The sequence below is a fragment of the Phocoena sinus genome, chromosome 15, assembly GCF_008692025.1.
Source record: "Phocoena sinus isolate mPhoSin1 chromosome 15, mPhoSin1.pri, whole genome shotgun sequence".
NCBI classification, from domain to species: domain Eukaryota; kingdom Metazoa; phylum Chordata; class Mammalia; order Artiodactyla; family Phocoenidae; genus Phocoena; species Phocoena sinus.
In genome coordinates, this window is record NC_045777.1 from 26,167,891 (window position 1) to 26,181,635 (window position 13,745).

General features: G+C 61.6%; 1 protein-coding gene across 2 annotated transcripts in view; it reads left to right on the plus strand.

Annotated features, from left to right (window-relative positions):
- The first annotated feature begins 2,252 nt into the window (after positions 1 to 2,252).
- Positions 2,253 to 13,745, plus strand: part of NOL4L (nucleolar protein 4 like) — a 130,449-nt gene continuing 118,956 nt past the window's right edge. For both annotated transcript variants that reach the window (XR_004345802.1, XM_032605275.1), the window contains exon 1: positions 2,253 to 2,677. Coding sequence is in view for 1 of the 2 variants with exons in the window: in XM_032605275.1 (XP_032461166.1) it covers positions 2,357 to 2,677 (321 nt within the window). In the remaining variant the exon portion in view is untranslated. The remainder of the gene's footprint in view (positions 2,678 to 13,745) is intronic.

The following is a 13,745-nucleotide window of genomic DNA, read 5'->3' on the forward strand; positions in this document are numbered from 1 at the left end:
AGGTTCTGGAAGGCAGGCAAAGACCCAGATTGCATGGAGAGGTGGTCTGGCTTAGTGGTTATTGGTGTGTCTTGGAACTGGACAGAGACCCGGGCTCAAACGGGGGCGCCCCACCACCTAGGCACCAGGGCACCCTTGCTGAAAGTAATCATTAGCATTGCTAGGCTAGAGCACCTTTGTTCTCAGGAAGAGAGTCAACTGTGGGGTTATGTGTCAAGGGCTGTATTGGAAAAGTCAGGGAGTGGGCTGCTAAATCATGCAGAAGCCCCTCCTCCCCCATCCCCAGGGGAGGGGCTGTATGGCCTTTGGGTAGCACCTTGCCCTCTCTGAGCCTCAGGGGTCATCTCTGAAAAATGGGCATGGCAGCATGGAACCAAATAGAGCTCTTAGGAAGATAAAGAGGAAAAATGAGGGTGGAGTTGTTGGTATATATAAAGTAACATAGAAATGTAAATTATCTAAAAATAAATCTATGTGAAATGCAGAGAGAGGTTGGGACTTGGAAGACCTCTGGCGTTCTTTTGGCAGTTATTGGCACCTACTGTGTGCCAGGTGCTGTGCTAGGGCCTGACATGAACCCTGAGCATCTGGAGCTCCCAGTCTACTGGGGGACGTGAGCCAGCCACATACAGAGTGGGTATCCCTCCCAGCGGGATGTCAGGGGGAGTCTTCATGTGTGATGTGGTAGCAGGAGCCAGACCGACCTGAGCCAGAACCCTCCTCTCCTCCCTGCGTGACCTTGACCAGGTCAGGCCACCTCTCCAAGCCCCAGGCCTTCATCTGTAAAATGGGCCAGTCTCCTTTGCTGCTCAGAGTTGCCAGGACCTGGCACTCTGTAGGTACCATGGTGGGGGACCTTGGGATGAGGGTAGCCAGTAGTTCCTGGGCAGAAAATGGTCCTGCACTGGGCAAAATCTGGGACTCAGGCGTGGGTGGTGACTTGCTTGCAGGAGTGGCCTGAGGACATTGAGGGTGGAAGAGAAGCAGCAAGAGGAGAAGCTCAGCAATTTCTCAAACCTGTTAAGCAAAGGAGGGCAGACATCCCGGAGAATTGGCCTGTGCCTTTATTTATGTTAGTAATCTCATTAAGGGGAAGGGGACTGGCTCTACCCAAGGTCAGTCCTGTCCAGGGAGGAGGGGGATGGCATAGCCACTTGAGTTTACTCAGCCAGTGACTCTAGGCCAAGGTGCACCCAGGAAGGCAGGGTGTCTCGGGATGAATTTGTGGGTGTGTTGAGCGTTGCTCCAAGCCTTGGTGGGGCTGGCCTGAGTGAGGCCACCGGTCAATGTTGACGACTTCTCCGGGGCCTGGCGCTGTCCCAGACCAGTGGCGTTAGCCGAACCAAGACCGGCCAAACTTCGGGGAATTCAGGTGAGGCGAGAGGGGAAGAAGTTTGGGGGCCTCCGAAGGGCGGCGGTTTGGGGTTCCCCAGGGGAACACTGCTCCTCTGGCGCCGGGCTCGCACCGGAGAGGTCAGGCCAGTCGCCGAGAGGAAGGGAAGGGGCCCTGCCCTGTACCACCAGCGCCAGGCTAAAATCGGGCGGGGCCGCCCAGGGAGGCCGGGACGCCTGCGGCCGGGCGGGGTCTGCGCCCTACTCCCTGCGAGGCCGCCGGGTCCGGGCTGAGAGCGGCCTGCGAGGCTCGGGGCCAGGCCCGGCCAGAGGGAACTCGGTCCCTGGGCTGGGCACTGCGCGCCTGCGGCTCTTGCCCTACCGGCGGCTGCGGGCGCGGCGGCCCCCGCGCCCCCAGGGGCCGGGCCAGGGCGGGGGCTGGGCCCCGCGGGCGGGCGCGGGAAGGGGGGCGGCGGCGAAGGCTGCGACGCTCTAACAGGTGGGATCCCGCGGCGTGGTGGAGGCGGGCGCGGGAGGAGGAGGAGGAGGAGGAAGAGCAGCGGCAGCGGGAGCCTGAGCAGGAGCAGGATGAGCCGCGCGAGCTGACAGCCGCCGCCGCCCGCGCCCAGGCTCGGTCTCGCTCTCCGCGCCCGGGGCCGCTCCCCGCCTCCCGCCTCCCCCGGCCGCCCGCGGGGCGGCCCGCCCCCTCTGCACCTCCGGGCCCGGAGCTGCCTCCATCGCTCCTGCATCCCGGCCGGGGGGGAGGAGGAGGCGGAGCAGGAGGCGAGCCGGAGCCGCCGCCGCCAACGCCGCCGCCGCCGCCGCCGCCGCCCGAGCAGGACAGAGCGCGCCGCAGCCCCGCGCGTCCGGCCGCCGCCCGTGCCCATCAAGCAGCCGCGCCGGAGCTACACCGCGGGACAGCCCGGGCCGCGGCGCACCCCGGCTCGGCCCAGCCCAGCCCAGTCCCGGCACCGGGCGGCCCGGCGGCCGGCCCGCCCCCGAGGGCGCCGGGCGCGCCGGGAGGATGCCGAAACCGACGCTGCTGCTGCGCGGGGGCTGGGAGCGCGAGCGCAGCCCCGGGGACTCGGAGCTGGGCCGCCAGTTCCGGGACTGGTGCCTGCGCACCTACGGCGACTCGGCCAAAACCAAGACGGTGACACGCAGCAAATACCAGCGGATCGCCGAGGTCCTGCAGGGCGGCGGCGGGACCGGCGCGGGCAGCGGCCCGGCAGCCGGCGAGAAAGGCAAGTTCCAGTTCTGGGTGCGCTCCAAGGGCTTCCGCCTGGGCAGCGGCCGGGAACCCAAGATGGGCCAAGTGGTGTATGTGCCGGTCAAGACGGGCTCGGTGAGTGCGCGCGCGGCGGCCGCGGGCCGGTCCCACCGCGGGGCTCGGGGCGGGCGGGGGCGGGGTGGGGGTGTGGATGTGTGTCCGAACGTGTGTCCCTGAGGTTGTCCCTGGGTCTGGCCCTCCCGAGGCGCACGCGTCCCTGCTCGCCCGCCAGCCCCAGCCAGCCCGGGTAGCGCTCCGGGTTCGGGGCGTCCCTGCCCCCCTCTGCGCTGCTGCCCGGGCCGTGCCGGGCGGGCTGTCCCGGGCTGCTCACCCCAGCATGTTCCGTTCTCCCGTCCCCTCCCCCCGCCAGCAGGCGGCTGCTCAGAAGCCCGAGCCTCCCCCCGCCCGCCCCGGGGCTGCCTGTCCCGGGCGCCTCGCGCTCCCGCCCCCGGGCCGGCTGGGCGGTGTGGTGTGTGTGTGTGTGTGTGTGTGTGTGTGCGTGCGTGCGTGTGTGTGTGTGGAGGGTGGTGCCGCGAGGGCGGGGGGGCAGGGGCAGCTACGGGACGGGGAGTCAGCTCGGCTTCCCAGCGCCAGGGGAGGGGGCCCGCCCGGGCACTGTCTACCCGACCCCACCCGGGGCTGGCCCGGGGAGGGGCAGCCCGAGCCGCAGCCTGGCGCAGGAGCAGCCTCCCGCGGGTGGGTGGGGCGCCCCCTCCGCCCCCCGGGCCCCTCGCTCCCCCCTCCCTGGGACGGGGGCGGCCTGACCTATCCATCCCCTCCCCTCCCCCGTCCCCGGGGCCGGCCCGGTCCGGGCGGGGTGGCGTGGGGGAGGGGACGGGGAACCGCAGCCGCCGACAGGGAGGAGGCGGGCGGCCGGGCGGGGGCGTCCCCTCCGGCCCGGGGCGCCCTGGAGAGGGCGTGCGGCGTGGGCCCCGCGGCTCCCCCGCCGGGACCTCATTGTTCTGCAGCGGGTGGGGGCTGGGGGGGGCGGCTGCTCCCGGGGTGCTGCTGAGCTTTGAACTTTCCGTCGCGGAGACCCTCCATTAGTGCGTTCAGCCCCTGGCCCGGCCGGGCCAGGCCAACCTCCCTCCCTGCCCCCCTCGCTCCCTCCCCGGCCTCGCCCGGCCCGAGCGAGCGAGCGGGGCCGCCCCGCGCCGGCCTCCCTCCCTCCCTCGCTCCCCCGCTCCCCGCTCCGTGCTCCTCCCCCGTCCGGCCCGCCCGCCCTGCGCTCAGCCCAGTCCCCGGCCGGAGCGGGCTCTTCACACACAATTGATTCGGTCGTTACGAAAAGTGCACTTGTCCCCTCCCCCTCCCCCTCCGGCAGCCGCCCGGGCCCGGCCCGCGGGGTGAGGGGGCCGAGAGGGAGGGAGGCGGGAGCCGGGGAGCGGATCCGGAGGCGCCTCCCCCCTCGCCCAGGGGACGGGGCTGCAGGCCGCGGGGAGTGGGGAGCCGTGAGCGCAGAGGGCGGGCGGCCCATCTGCGAGGAGCGCTGATAACCGCGCCGCTGCCGCTGCGGCCGCCAGCGGCCCATCTGCGCCGCTGCCGCCTCCGGCCGGACACAGAGCAGGGGGCCGGGCCGAGGGGCGCGCTGGGGCCGGATTCCCCGGGGGAAGACTGGGGTAGTGTCCCACCCTGAGCGAGTCGGGGACCTTCCAGCCTAAATCAGTGCTCTCCGCCAAACGCGGGGAGTCTGGGTCATTGTCCCCCCTCCCCCGATCGAGTCAGGGACCCCTCCCCGAGCCCAAATTGGTGCCCACTCTGCCACCCGGGGAGTAGGGGTCATTGCCTCTCCCCAGGTCAGCCCTCCCCACTCTGCCAGTTGCTAACCCCCCTCGGTTCTCCTCCATCTTGGGCTAGTGCCCCCAGCCTAAGTGTGGTTTTTGGAGGTCAGTGACCCACCAGATGGTTGGCTTGGTCCACACCCCCTACCCTGGGTCATTGCCCTTAGCCATCCAGGCTTCCCAGGTCAGTTAGTGAGCCTCACCCCCATCCCATCCTGGTTATCCCTCCCCAGGGAGCTGGGAGTCTTGGCCCAACCTCCTTCTTGCCTGAGGCAGGAGCCCCCACTCCACCCACTCCTGGAGTTGGGAGGGCAGGTGACCCTCAGACAGGGCAGCTAGCTCACCAGTTCTCTGAGCTGGTCGACCTCTCCCCTAGGGAGTGGGCATCATGGGGCCGTCAGTCCCCCTACCCCCTTAGCCACGGAGCTGTCAAGGCGAAGCAAGTGAACATACACCCACCCAGGCCACATGCAGAAATTAGGTGCTAGGCCTGGGCCCCAGGTCCTGCCAGCCTTCGGGTCCTCCGTGAGGCCCACGCCAACCCGCTTTGCTTGGCAACAGGGGCCTTGAAAGACTCCACCCTAGCTCCCAGACCAATAATAAGCCCTCCCAAGGGACCACCTGCCTGGGAGGCAGAGAAAGGGAACCCAGGCCTCCCTGCCCAGGCTGCCAGGGGGACGACAAACACAACAGACGTGCCCTCCTGTGACAGCCCGCCCCTCAAGCTACCCACGCCCACCTGCCTGGCCTGCTGGTCCCCAGGGAGCCCGTTAGTTACCTGCACTGGCCCAGTCAACCGGAGCCAGCCGCAGGAGATGCCCTGAGTCCTGCCACCCCCAGCTCCAAGTACCTTCCTGGGGCTCAGTTATTATTTTTACATTTCCATTTTCCTTTTCACTGATCTAAGAGGGACAGATCCTGCTGGGAATTCTGGGGCAGCCATGGACTCTTCCCGGGAGGAGCTGAATGCGACCTCTTTGAAAGGTGCAAAGGATATCCCCTACCTTCACTGGCTTTTACACACACACACGGAGTAAAGTTATCATTGCCTCTGGTGGCAGTTGGGAGATATCCTGTAGTTTTGTCCTGGGTGGGTTTTTGTGAAGGTCATTGGGCCACAAACCTTTGTCTGAGACATTTGTTTGGCATCCACGAGCCTTCTGGGGGCACTGGGGCATTGGAGTGGGTTGGACTCAGAGCCTGCTCTCTGGGCACCCAGCTGCTGGGGGTGGGGGTGGGCATAGCTCAGGATCTGATCAAGAAGCCCATGGAGGCTCCAAGGGAGGGCAGGCGGGGAGGCAGAGCAATTTCGGCCAAGACGGGGTATGGGAGTTGTGTCATGCAGCCGCGGAACAAGGGCCCCCTGCGCCCCTGCGTCAGCTCAGGTCCCCAGGGTGGCCATGGTATGTCATCTCCCTTCCATGTTGCTCTCTGGCTGCCCCCTGCGTGGGCCCCCTTTCCTCTTCCCACAGCCATATGTGGTGCTGCGGTTGGGGCCCTTCCGAGTCCCGGCCGTGGAGGGTCGATGATCTGACACCACTTGTCCCGTCCCATCTGGCCCTGAGCTTTTCTGGGTGTGTGTGACAAAGGCTTAATCTGTCCGGACGGGCCCAGGGCGGAGAGGAGGGCGCGGGGAATTACACTCTGCGGGGCCTCCTGCAGCTGGGGCCCGCTTGGGGGGGGCGGGGCGCGGCGGGGCGGGGGTCGAGCAGAAGCCAGGGCATGGTGGTGGTGGGGGGGAGGCAAGTTGGTCTTCGGTTTGCAGGTTGTCACAGGAAATAGATGTGGAGGCGGAGGGCTGAGGGGAGGAGGGCGGAGTCCTCCACCGGGCAGCACGGGGCGCTCCTGGGGACAAGATCTTTCTGTGACAAGAGCCAGCCGGGCCTCCTGACTGGGCAAAGCCTGGTTAGGATTTATTATTTCTTGCGTTTGGCCTGTTCCGGCCTCTGTGGCTGCCAAGCCCGGGGGCGGGGGGCGGGTGGGAAGCAAACTCTTTGCCAATGAGACCCTCTGATTCCATTCCAGCCTCAGCCCAAAAGTGAACCAACCCCTTTCCTTTTCCTCTGGTCTCTGAACGAGGCTGTCCCGGCGCGTGCAAGGGCCACAGGTTATGTCTGGGGAGGGGCCCTGGGCCATCTGTCAACTCCCAGGACCAGAGAGCCCTCAGGCTCCTTGGAGATAGATGTTCTCAGCCCAACTCTACCATCTTCCGGATGGGAAAACTGAGGCCCTGAGAGGGGAAGTTTCTGTTGGTGGGGAGCTGGGCCTGGAACGCAGATCTCTGCACTCCACTGAGGCTTCTCCGTGGGCCCATCACATGCCAGAAATACCCCCATTAGAGCCCCGTCCCCCGAGGGGGAAACGCCAGATTGCCAAACTCCACTCTCAGCACTGGGCTTTTGCGAGCCAGACCCCAGGTGTTCCGCTGGCCAAATTGACTAATGGTGGTCTTTTCCCAGTTTGCAGACAATGTTCATTTAGTGGAGAGCATTTTCACAGTCTTCAGCCTTTCTCCCCAGAGCTTTTGTGTAAACCTTTGGCACCTGCGGCCGCTGGTCTGGGCAGGAAATGGCCTCTGACTTAGCACAACATAATATATGCTGTGACCTTCGGTTGAATACCTCAGTATTTCCTACTTTTCTCTAAATTGTCACCATAGTGACCCTTTCTGAGTCACCTACCGTGTGCCTGTCCCTGTGCGTCAGGTTCTCACAGCGGCCCAGAGGTCCCTGCCATCCTTCAGATGAGTAAACTGAGGCTTAGGGAGGTTTAGAACTTCCCTGAGTCCTCACAGGGCACGCTGAGCTTGCGTGCCGTCTGTACACCCCTCTTTTCTGACCCTCTCTGGTTGTCTTACAGCCTCATCTGGTTCACAGGGCTTTTCGTGACAAGCTTTCGGTCCATCACACCCTAACCTGAATTAGTGTAGAAGAATCCTCTGGTCAAGATGTCCGTAATCACAGGCTGCTGCTTAAGGCAGGATTGGCTCAGTGTATGGCGTCTGGGACTTGCCTGGGGTGTGCAAGGATGGGTATGGGGTGAGGAGAAGGGAGGAGGCCTCTGTTGTCCTGGGTCCTGGGGGCTTTCAGGGAGAAGGTTGGCAATGACACGGGCCCTGTTTGGATTTCTCATGAATGGCAGAAGTGGGCTATTTTGTTAATTAAGCCTCAGTGATTTGGGTGAATGTGGTCTTGGGGTCTCTGTGGGGGCGGGGCTGCAGTTTGGAGCCTGAGTGATTGCTGGAGGGCGTCTCCTCCAGATCCTGGGTCACCTTCTGCTGGTGGTGGGGGCAGCATGCCCCGCTCGTCCTTGGGCGAGGCCTGGCGTGAACATTCTCTCCTTCACTACAGGCTGCCGTCCCATCCCTGAGCGTCTGGGAGTCAGGAGGTCCAACTGGGACCCTAATAACCCTGCTGGGAGGATGGGAGGTGGGGGGCCTGTGGCTGGGGCTGCCCAGGGACAAAGGTCAAGGGTCCACCCCAGCCTCAGGCAAACCTGGGCTTCTCCAAGCCAGCTCTTAACTTAGAGGTTGTGGGACTGATTGAGTACCATGCACGTGCTCGTGCATTCCCGGGCTACAGCATGTGTGCGCACGTGGGTGTGCATGCGGGGGTGTGGCTGTGCCTGTCCATGTGCAGGCCGGGGACGCTTGTGGGCCCAGGGCAGTGTGTGTGTGTGTGTGTGTGTGTGTGTGTGTGTGTGTGTGTGTACAGGTGGAGGGGGACTGCATGCTTGTGATTGTGTGTGATTGTGAGCGGCTGTGTTGGCAGATGTGTAAGCACCTGGGGTGCGGGCATCGGCAGACCACGAGTGTGCGTGTGCATGCCACATGTTCAGGATCCTATTGAAAAGCACCCTGTCCTTTGGCAGTGAGGAGCTGACGGGGTGTCCTTCATCACAACCAGGTCAGCCGGAGCTGCTGGCCTGGCCCCTGGCTGCTCCTGGGGTCTCAGCAGCTGCTGAAGTATAGCGTGAGGGAGGGAGTGGACACAAGAGGTGGTGCCATGTCCCTGTCCCCGTGAGAGTGGCCGAAGCACCTCCTTGTTTCCAGCAGCCATCCTCCTCCTTCCCCGCCACCCTGCCACTCTCTGCCCAACGAGGGCAGCAGGTAAAACTTGTGACCTTTGGCATGGTGGCACTTACCGAGCCCAAAGCTAAGCTCCACGGGGGGCAGGGTGGGAGAGAGGCTTCTGAACTTGAAGTGAGGGGGCCAGGACCGATCCTAACACACCCACTTTCTTGCCGCCACGTGACCTCGGGCAAATAGCTTGCTTGACCTCTCCAAGTCTCAGTTTACTCATCTGGAAAATGGGCTCCAAAGCCCCACTTCCAAGAGGCTTGGCAAACTGGAAAAGGTTCTGTTGTCATTTCAGGAGGTCACTCTGCCAATCTCTGTCAAAGCCAGGCCTGGGCCCTAGGCCCCAAAACAGAAGAAGGAGCCAAAGGCAGCTGGGAGAGGGCCCACCAAGGCGGGTGGCTTGTTAGAACAAGGACTTCTGAGTCCACTTTCTGCCCCTGGCCCACCCTGACATAGAGAAGAGGAGAAGGGCTTGGGGTGTCAAGCCACAGGGTCCTGGGTACAAATCCCAGCTCTGCTCTTGCATCTGTTTGGCCTTAGGATCATCAGCTCCATTTTACAGATGAGAAAACTGCCTTCCTCCTAAGACTGGTATAAAGATGAATGCATTAATGCATATAGAGCCTTAAGAAGGTAGCACGTCTTACAAAATGTTAGTTGCTGTGTGATCTCACTGAGCCTCAGTTTCCTCATCTGGATTATGGGGATGGAAATGAAATGTCATGGATATTAAGTGGGATAATGGAAATAAAGCCCCCAGCCAAATCCCTGGCATGTAGTTGGTGGGAAGCAACTATGGTTCCCTAGAGATTGTGTCTGGGTTATTTCTGTGTCTCCAGTGCCACTGGGGGCCTGGTTAATGTTGTACTGAATTACACAGAACACCAGCGAAGTCTTGGTGAGGGCCATAGGTGTGGCATGAGCCCCCAGGGCTGGGAACTTGAAGGCTCAGGGTCCCTCTCTGCCCCGGCTGGCTCCTGCCCTGCTCTGCGCCTCAGTTTCCCTAGTCATTGCACAGTGAAGCCTCCTGTGCCACCCCCTGCCTTTGAATCTCTTCCTGGTGCTGGGGTTGCCCAATCCCAGAGCTCAAGGAGGGGTGCTGGAGAGGCGAGAGTGGGGGCTTTACCCAGGCCTGGAGGCACTCGCCAGGTGGGAAGGTAGGAGGGTGAGCTGCCCAGAGGCTTCTCACCGCCCGACGGCCCCCACACACCCCCGCCCCAGTCCCTGGCCGGGAGCCTGAGCTCCGGGCTCTGGGCTCTTCCAGAGAACACAGTGAGGCTGGTGTGATGACTGCCCCCCTGGGGCAGGGGTCTGAGCATATCTCATGTTCTCAAGCCCCTGCCATGTGCCAGACACTCTATTTCATTTAATCTCCCCTGGATTCTGTGAGGTAGATGAGAACTTGGCATCAGAGAGGCCAGGGGACCTCCCCAAGCACCACAGGGAGCAAGTGGCAGGGCCGGGGTTCCGTGGCTCGTTGACCCTCTGAGAGCCGGGGCACGGAGGTGGGGGCCCACAGGTGCCCTGGCTCTCCCCACCTCCCCACCCCAGGCTCACGCTGGCCCCTCACCTGAGGACACCCTACAAAAGCTTCCCAGAGCTTGAGGTAGCCCTCTTACCTGTCCGGACCCAGCCTGGTGGGAGACAGATGCCACCCCTCCCCGTCGCCCACACCTTCACCCTCTCACCTCAACTGCAGCTGCGGGCCCAGCCTGCCCTGGGCAGGCTGCAGGGGGCGGGGAGGGAGAGCAGTTGTCCTCTCCCCACAAGGTCAACGACTCCGGCAGCATCCAGCCCTCCCGGCCACGCTGGTACTCCAGGTTCCTCAGCCTCAGATGGAGGGACTAAGGCCAAATGCAAAGGAGGGAGCTCCAGGTCCCACAGAGCACTGGGGCTGAGGGTGAGCCCATCTGGTTCCAAAGCTGGGGGTCATTCATTCATTCATTTGCTTACTCGCTCACTCATTTGCTCCTTTCACCCCCCTCCGCATCACAGTGGCTCCAACCTTCTCTGGCTCAGGCCACACCTGGGCATCATTTTGGACTCTTTTCTCTTACCACCCCTCCCTCCCCATCCAACCATTTGCAAGTTCTTTTGGTTCTACCTTCAAAATACAACTCAAATTTTACCTTCTCACCACCTCCACTGCCTCCAGCCTCGTCCAAGCCTGGAGATGCGTCAGCCTCCCCACTGGGATCCCTGTGTCCACGCTGCCCCCCTGTAATCCCCTGTGGCTCACACACCAGCAAATCAGCAAAAGCAAAAAGCAAATCAGATTCTCTCCCTCCCCTGCTCAGAACCCTCCGAGATTCCCGTCTCACTCAAAGCAAGAGCCAGAGTCTTTCCTGAAACCTACAGGCCCTGCATGATCTGGCCCAGCTGCCTGCTGCCCTTACCACCCTCCACCCTCCCCTTGTTCATTCAGTGTCAGCCACACTGGCCTCCTTGCTATTCTAAAAACTACCAAACACGATCCTGCCCCAGGGCCCTTGCACTGACTGTTTCCCCAGCCTGGAACAGTCTTCCCCCCCAGATCTCTACATGGCTGCTCCCCTCCTCTTTCAGATCTTTGCTCAAGTGTCACCTCCTCAGAGGAGCCCCCCCGATCACCCAGCCAGGACCACCTTAGGTTCCTTGGACCCTCTCTCTTTCTACTTAATTTTCTCTATAGCCCTTACCACCCTCTGACATTGTGTATGTATTTTACTAGTTTATATATTTAGTATCTTTCTCCCCACAAGGCTGTGATCTCTGTCAGGGTAGACCAGCCTGCTTGGTTCACCGCTGTTATCCCCAGGACCCAGAACAGCCCCTGCTCCTAAGGGACTCCCCACTGTGGGGGCAGCAAACGCCTTAGAGCAGGAGTCTGAGAGTCGCCCTTGCCTTCTGCACTCAGAGGGCCTCAGGAGCCCCAAGGCCCAGACCCATCTCCTGCCTGAGGGCGTCCAAGGAGTCCTCAGGGAGGCGACATTTGAGCTGGACCTTGAGGGCCAAAACAGATTGTTTGGCAAGAACAGAACATGGGGAAAGCTCACTCCAGGGGGTGGGGATGTGAGCAAGGGCTAGGGGTGGGACAGGTTTTGGGGGGTCAGTGCAGGCTGTGTATGGTGGTGACCGGGGCCACCTTCCTGGAGAAGCGGGTTCTACGGAGCATTTCAGATGTGGTGGTGGGTGGGTGAATGGTCAGATCAGCTTGCGGACCACTTGGGGATCCTGAGGGGGATGAGCTGGTGAAATCACTTGGGGCCAAATGGAAGAGAAGGATCTGGAAAGCCACTCAGAGGAGCTGGTGCGTCAGAATCAAGGAGAGCTGGGAGTTCGCAGGAGGGTTTTTAAGTAGAGGGGAGAGAAGGTTAGATTCATGTTTTAGAAGGAGTCTCGGAATGCTAGATGTGGCAAGAGGGAGATGTGTTACAGAGAAGGAAAAACAGGAGGCTGGGAAATAGGTGCGGAGAGAGAAGGCCGGCCTGGGGCGAAGAGGAGGGGCTGGTTCCTTGGTAGGACAAGAGGTTGAGTGTCCGGGGCTGGATGACATGGGGAGGGGAGAGGGCGGCAAGGGAAACGTGATGGTTGATAGTCACAGTTGACCCAGTATTCTTGGGTGGAAAGAGAGGCGTTTAGGAAACGAGGAAGGCAGGCAGACACACACATCTGGGGTGATGGCCCAGGGGCAGGGTCCAGTGGGCGGAACCCAAGAGCTGTCCCCAAGGCTGGTAGCATGAGGCAGTGAGAGGCCATGGAGGAGACCTGGTGACTCAGGTCTCAGTGGGGCCAGCTCGGGAGTCATCACGTTCACGGGGCCCCCTTCCCAGCTTGGAACCCTCCCCGCCCCGGCTGGGACCCGATGCAGCCTCCTGGGAGGCCTGTGCTTGGTGGATGACTCATCGTTTTCTCGGCATCCCCAGGCTGAGGAAACGTTCAAGGAGACATGGGGCCCTTCCTTTGGCAGGCCAGGCCCTGACTGGATGCTGGCGGGTCGAGAAAAACACACTCGGCCTCAGGCCTTGTCTGAGAGCACCCTGAGTGCGTGTCTCCAAGAGCCCCTGGCTTCCACAATCGCACGCATCCTCAACTGCCCTGGGAGGCCGTCCTGACCCCATTCTACAGGCCAGTGAACCAAAGCACAGCCTCTACTGGGCACCCGGCTAAGTCATCACTTGGTACTTCAGTTTCTTCATCTGAAAAATGGGTCCGATGATCGGCCCTCCCCTATAGGGTTGTTGGGAAAAACTGAAGGAGGGAATCACGTGATGCTCAAGTAGTGGGGCTGTCATTTTCATGAGGATGGGGAGAGGGGTCCGCCCAGGCTACAGGAGCTCTCTACTGGGTAGAGCAGCCATAGGGAAGGCCAGAGGGTAACATAGCCAAAGACAGACCTGCGTTTGCATCCCAGCTCTGCTACAAGCTCCTGGTTCTGGACAAATGGCTTGCCTGCTCCGATCCCCCGACCGCTTGTGTATAAGCGGGTGATGACCCACACCCTGGGAGGCAGTTGGGAAGATGACATAACACCAAGCCTGACAAACAGGCCACCAAGTAGGGGCTGTGGCTCCATCTCAGGGTCCCTCAGAGGATTCCCCCCACCCCAGTGTGAAGATCCCCAAACCAGACAGCTGTTAACCTCCCAAGGGTGCTTCAAGCCCAAACCAAGAGGGAGAGGGGAGGGGAGGCAGCTCAGAGAGTTCAGGCTAGGAAACTCCCTGGGGGGATGGGGTCTCTCTGGGAGATCTGGGGGCTGGGACAGGAGCAGAGCGAGGGGCAAAGGATTTTGTGTTGAATGTAAGGCCCCTATAGGTCAGCAGAGGAGTACAGGGTGTGGAGGTAGGGCCTGGGTCCAGGCTCTGCCATTTCCTGCTGTGCAGTCTTGGGCAGGTTACTTCCCCTCTCTAAGCCTCAGTTTCCTCATCAGTCAAATGGGGTGATAATAGCTGTGGCTTCGCTTACATCCTCCTTCTATACTGTGTTCTACAGTATGTATATACACTATACTGTATACTGTATTTTATAATCTAGAAGCATCTGTACAGGGCGTGGCCATAATAAAGCCCTCGATAAAAGGGAGCTATAATTAGGGCTATGATTGTGAGCCAATCAGTAACCCGCGACTCTGTGACAAGGCCATTCAAGCCGTGCTGCTGAGTTGGGCTTTGGAGTTCAGACTGGCCCCAGGTTTGCACTGAGCCGTGACTCACTAGCTGGATGACCTTGAAACAAGTTGCTCTCTGAACCTCAGTTTCCTCCTCTGTAAAATTGACTCAGTAGTATTCCCCATCTCACAGGGTTG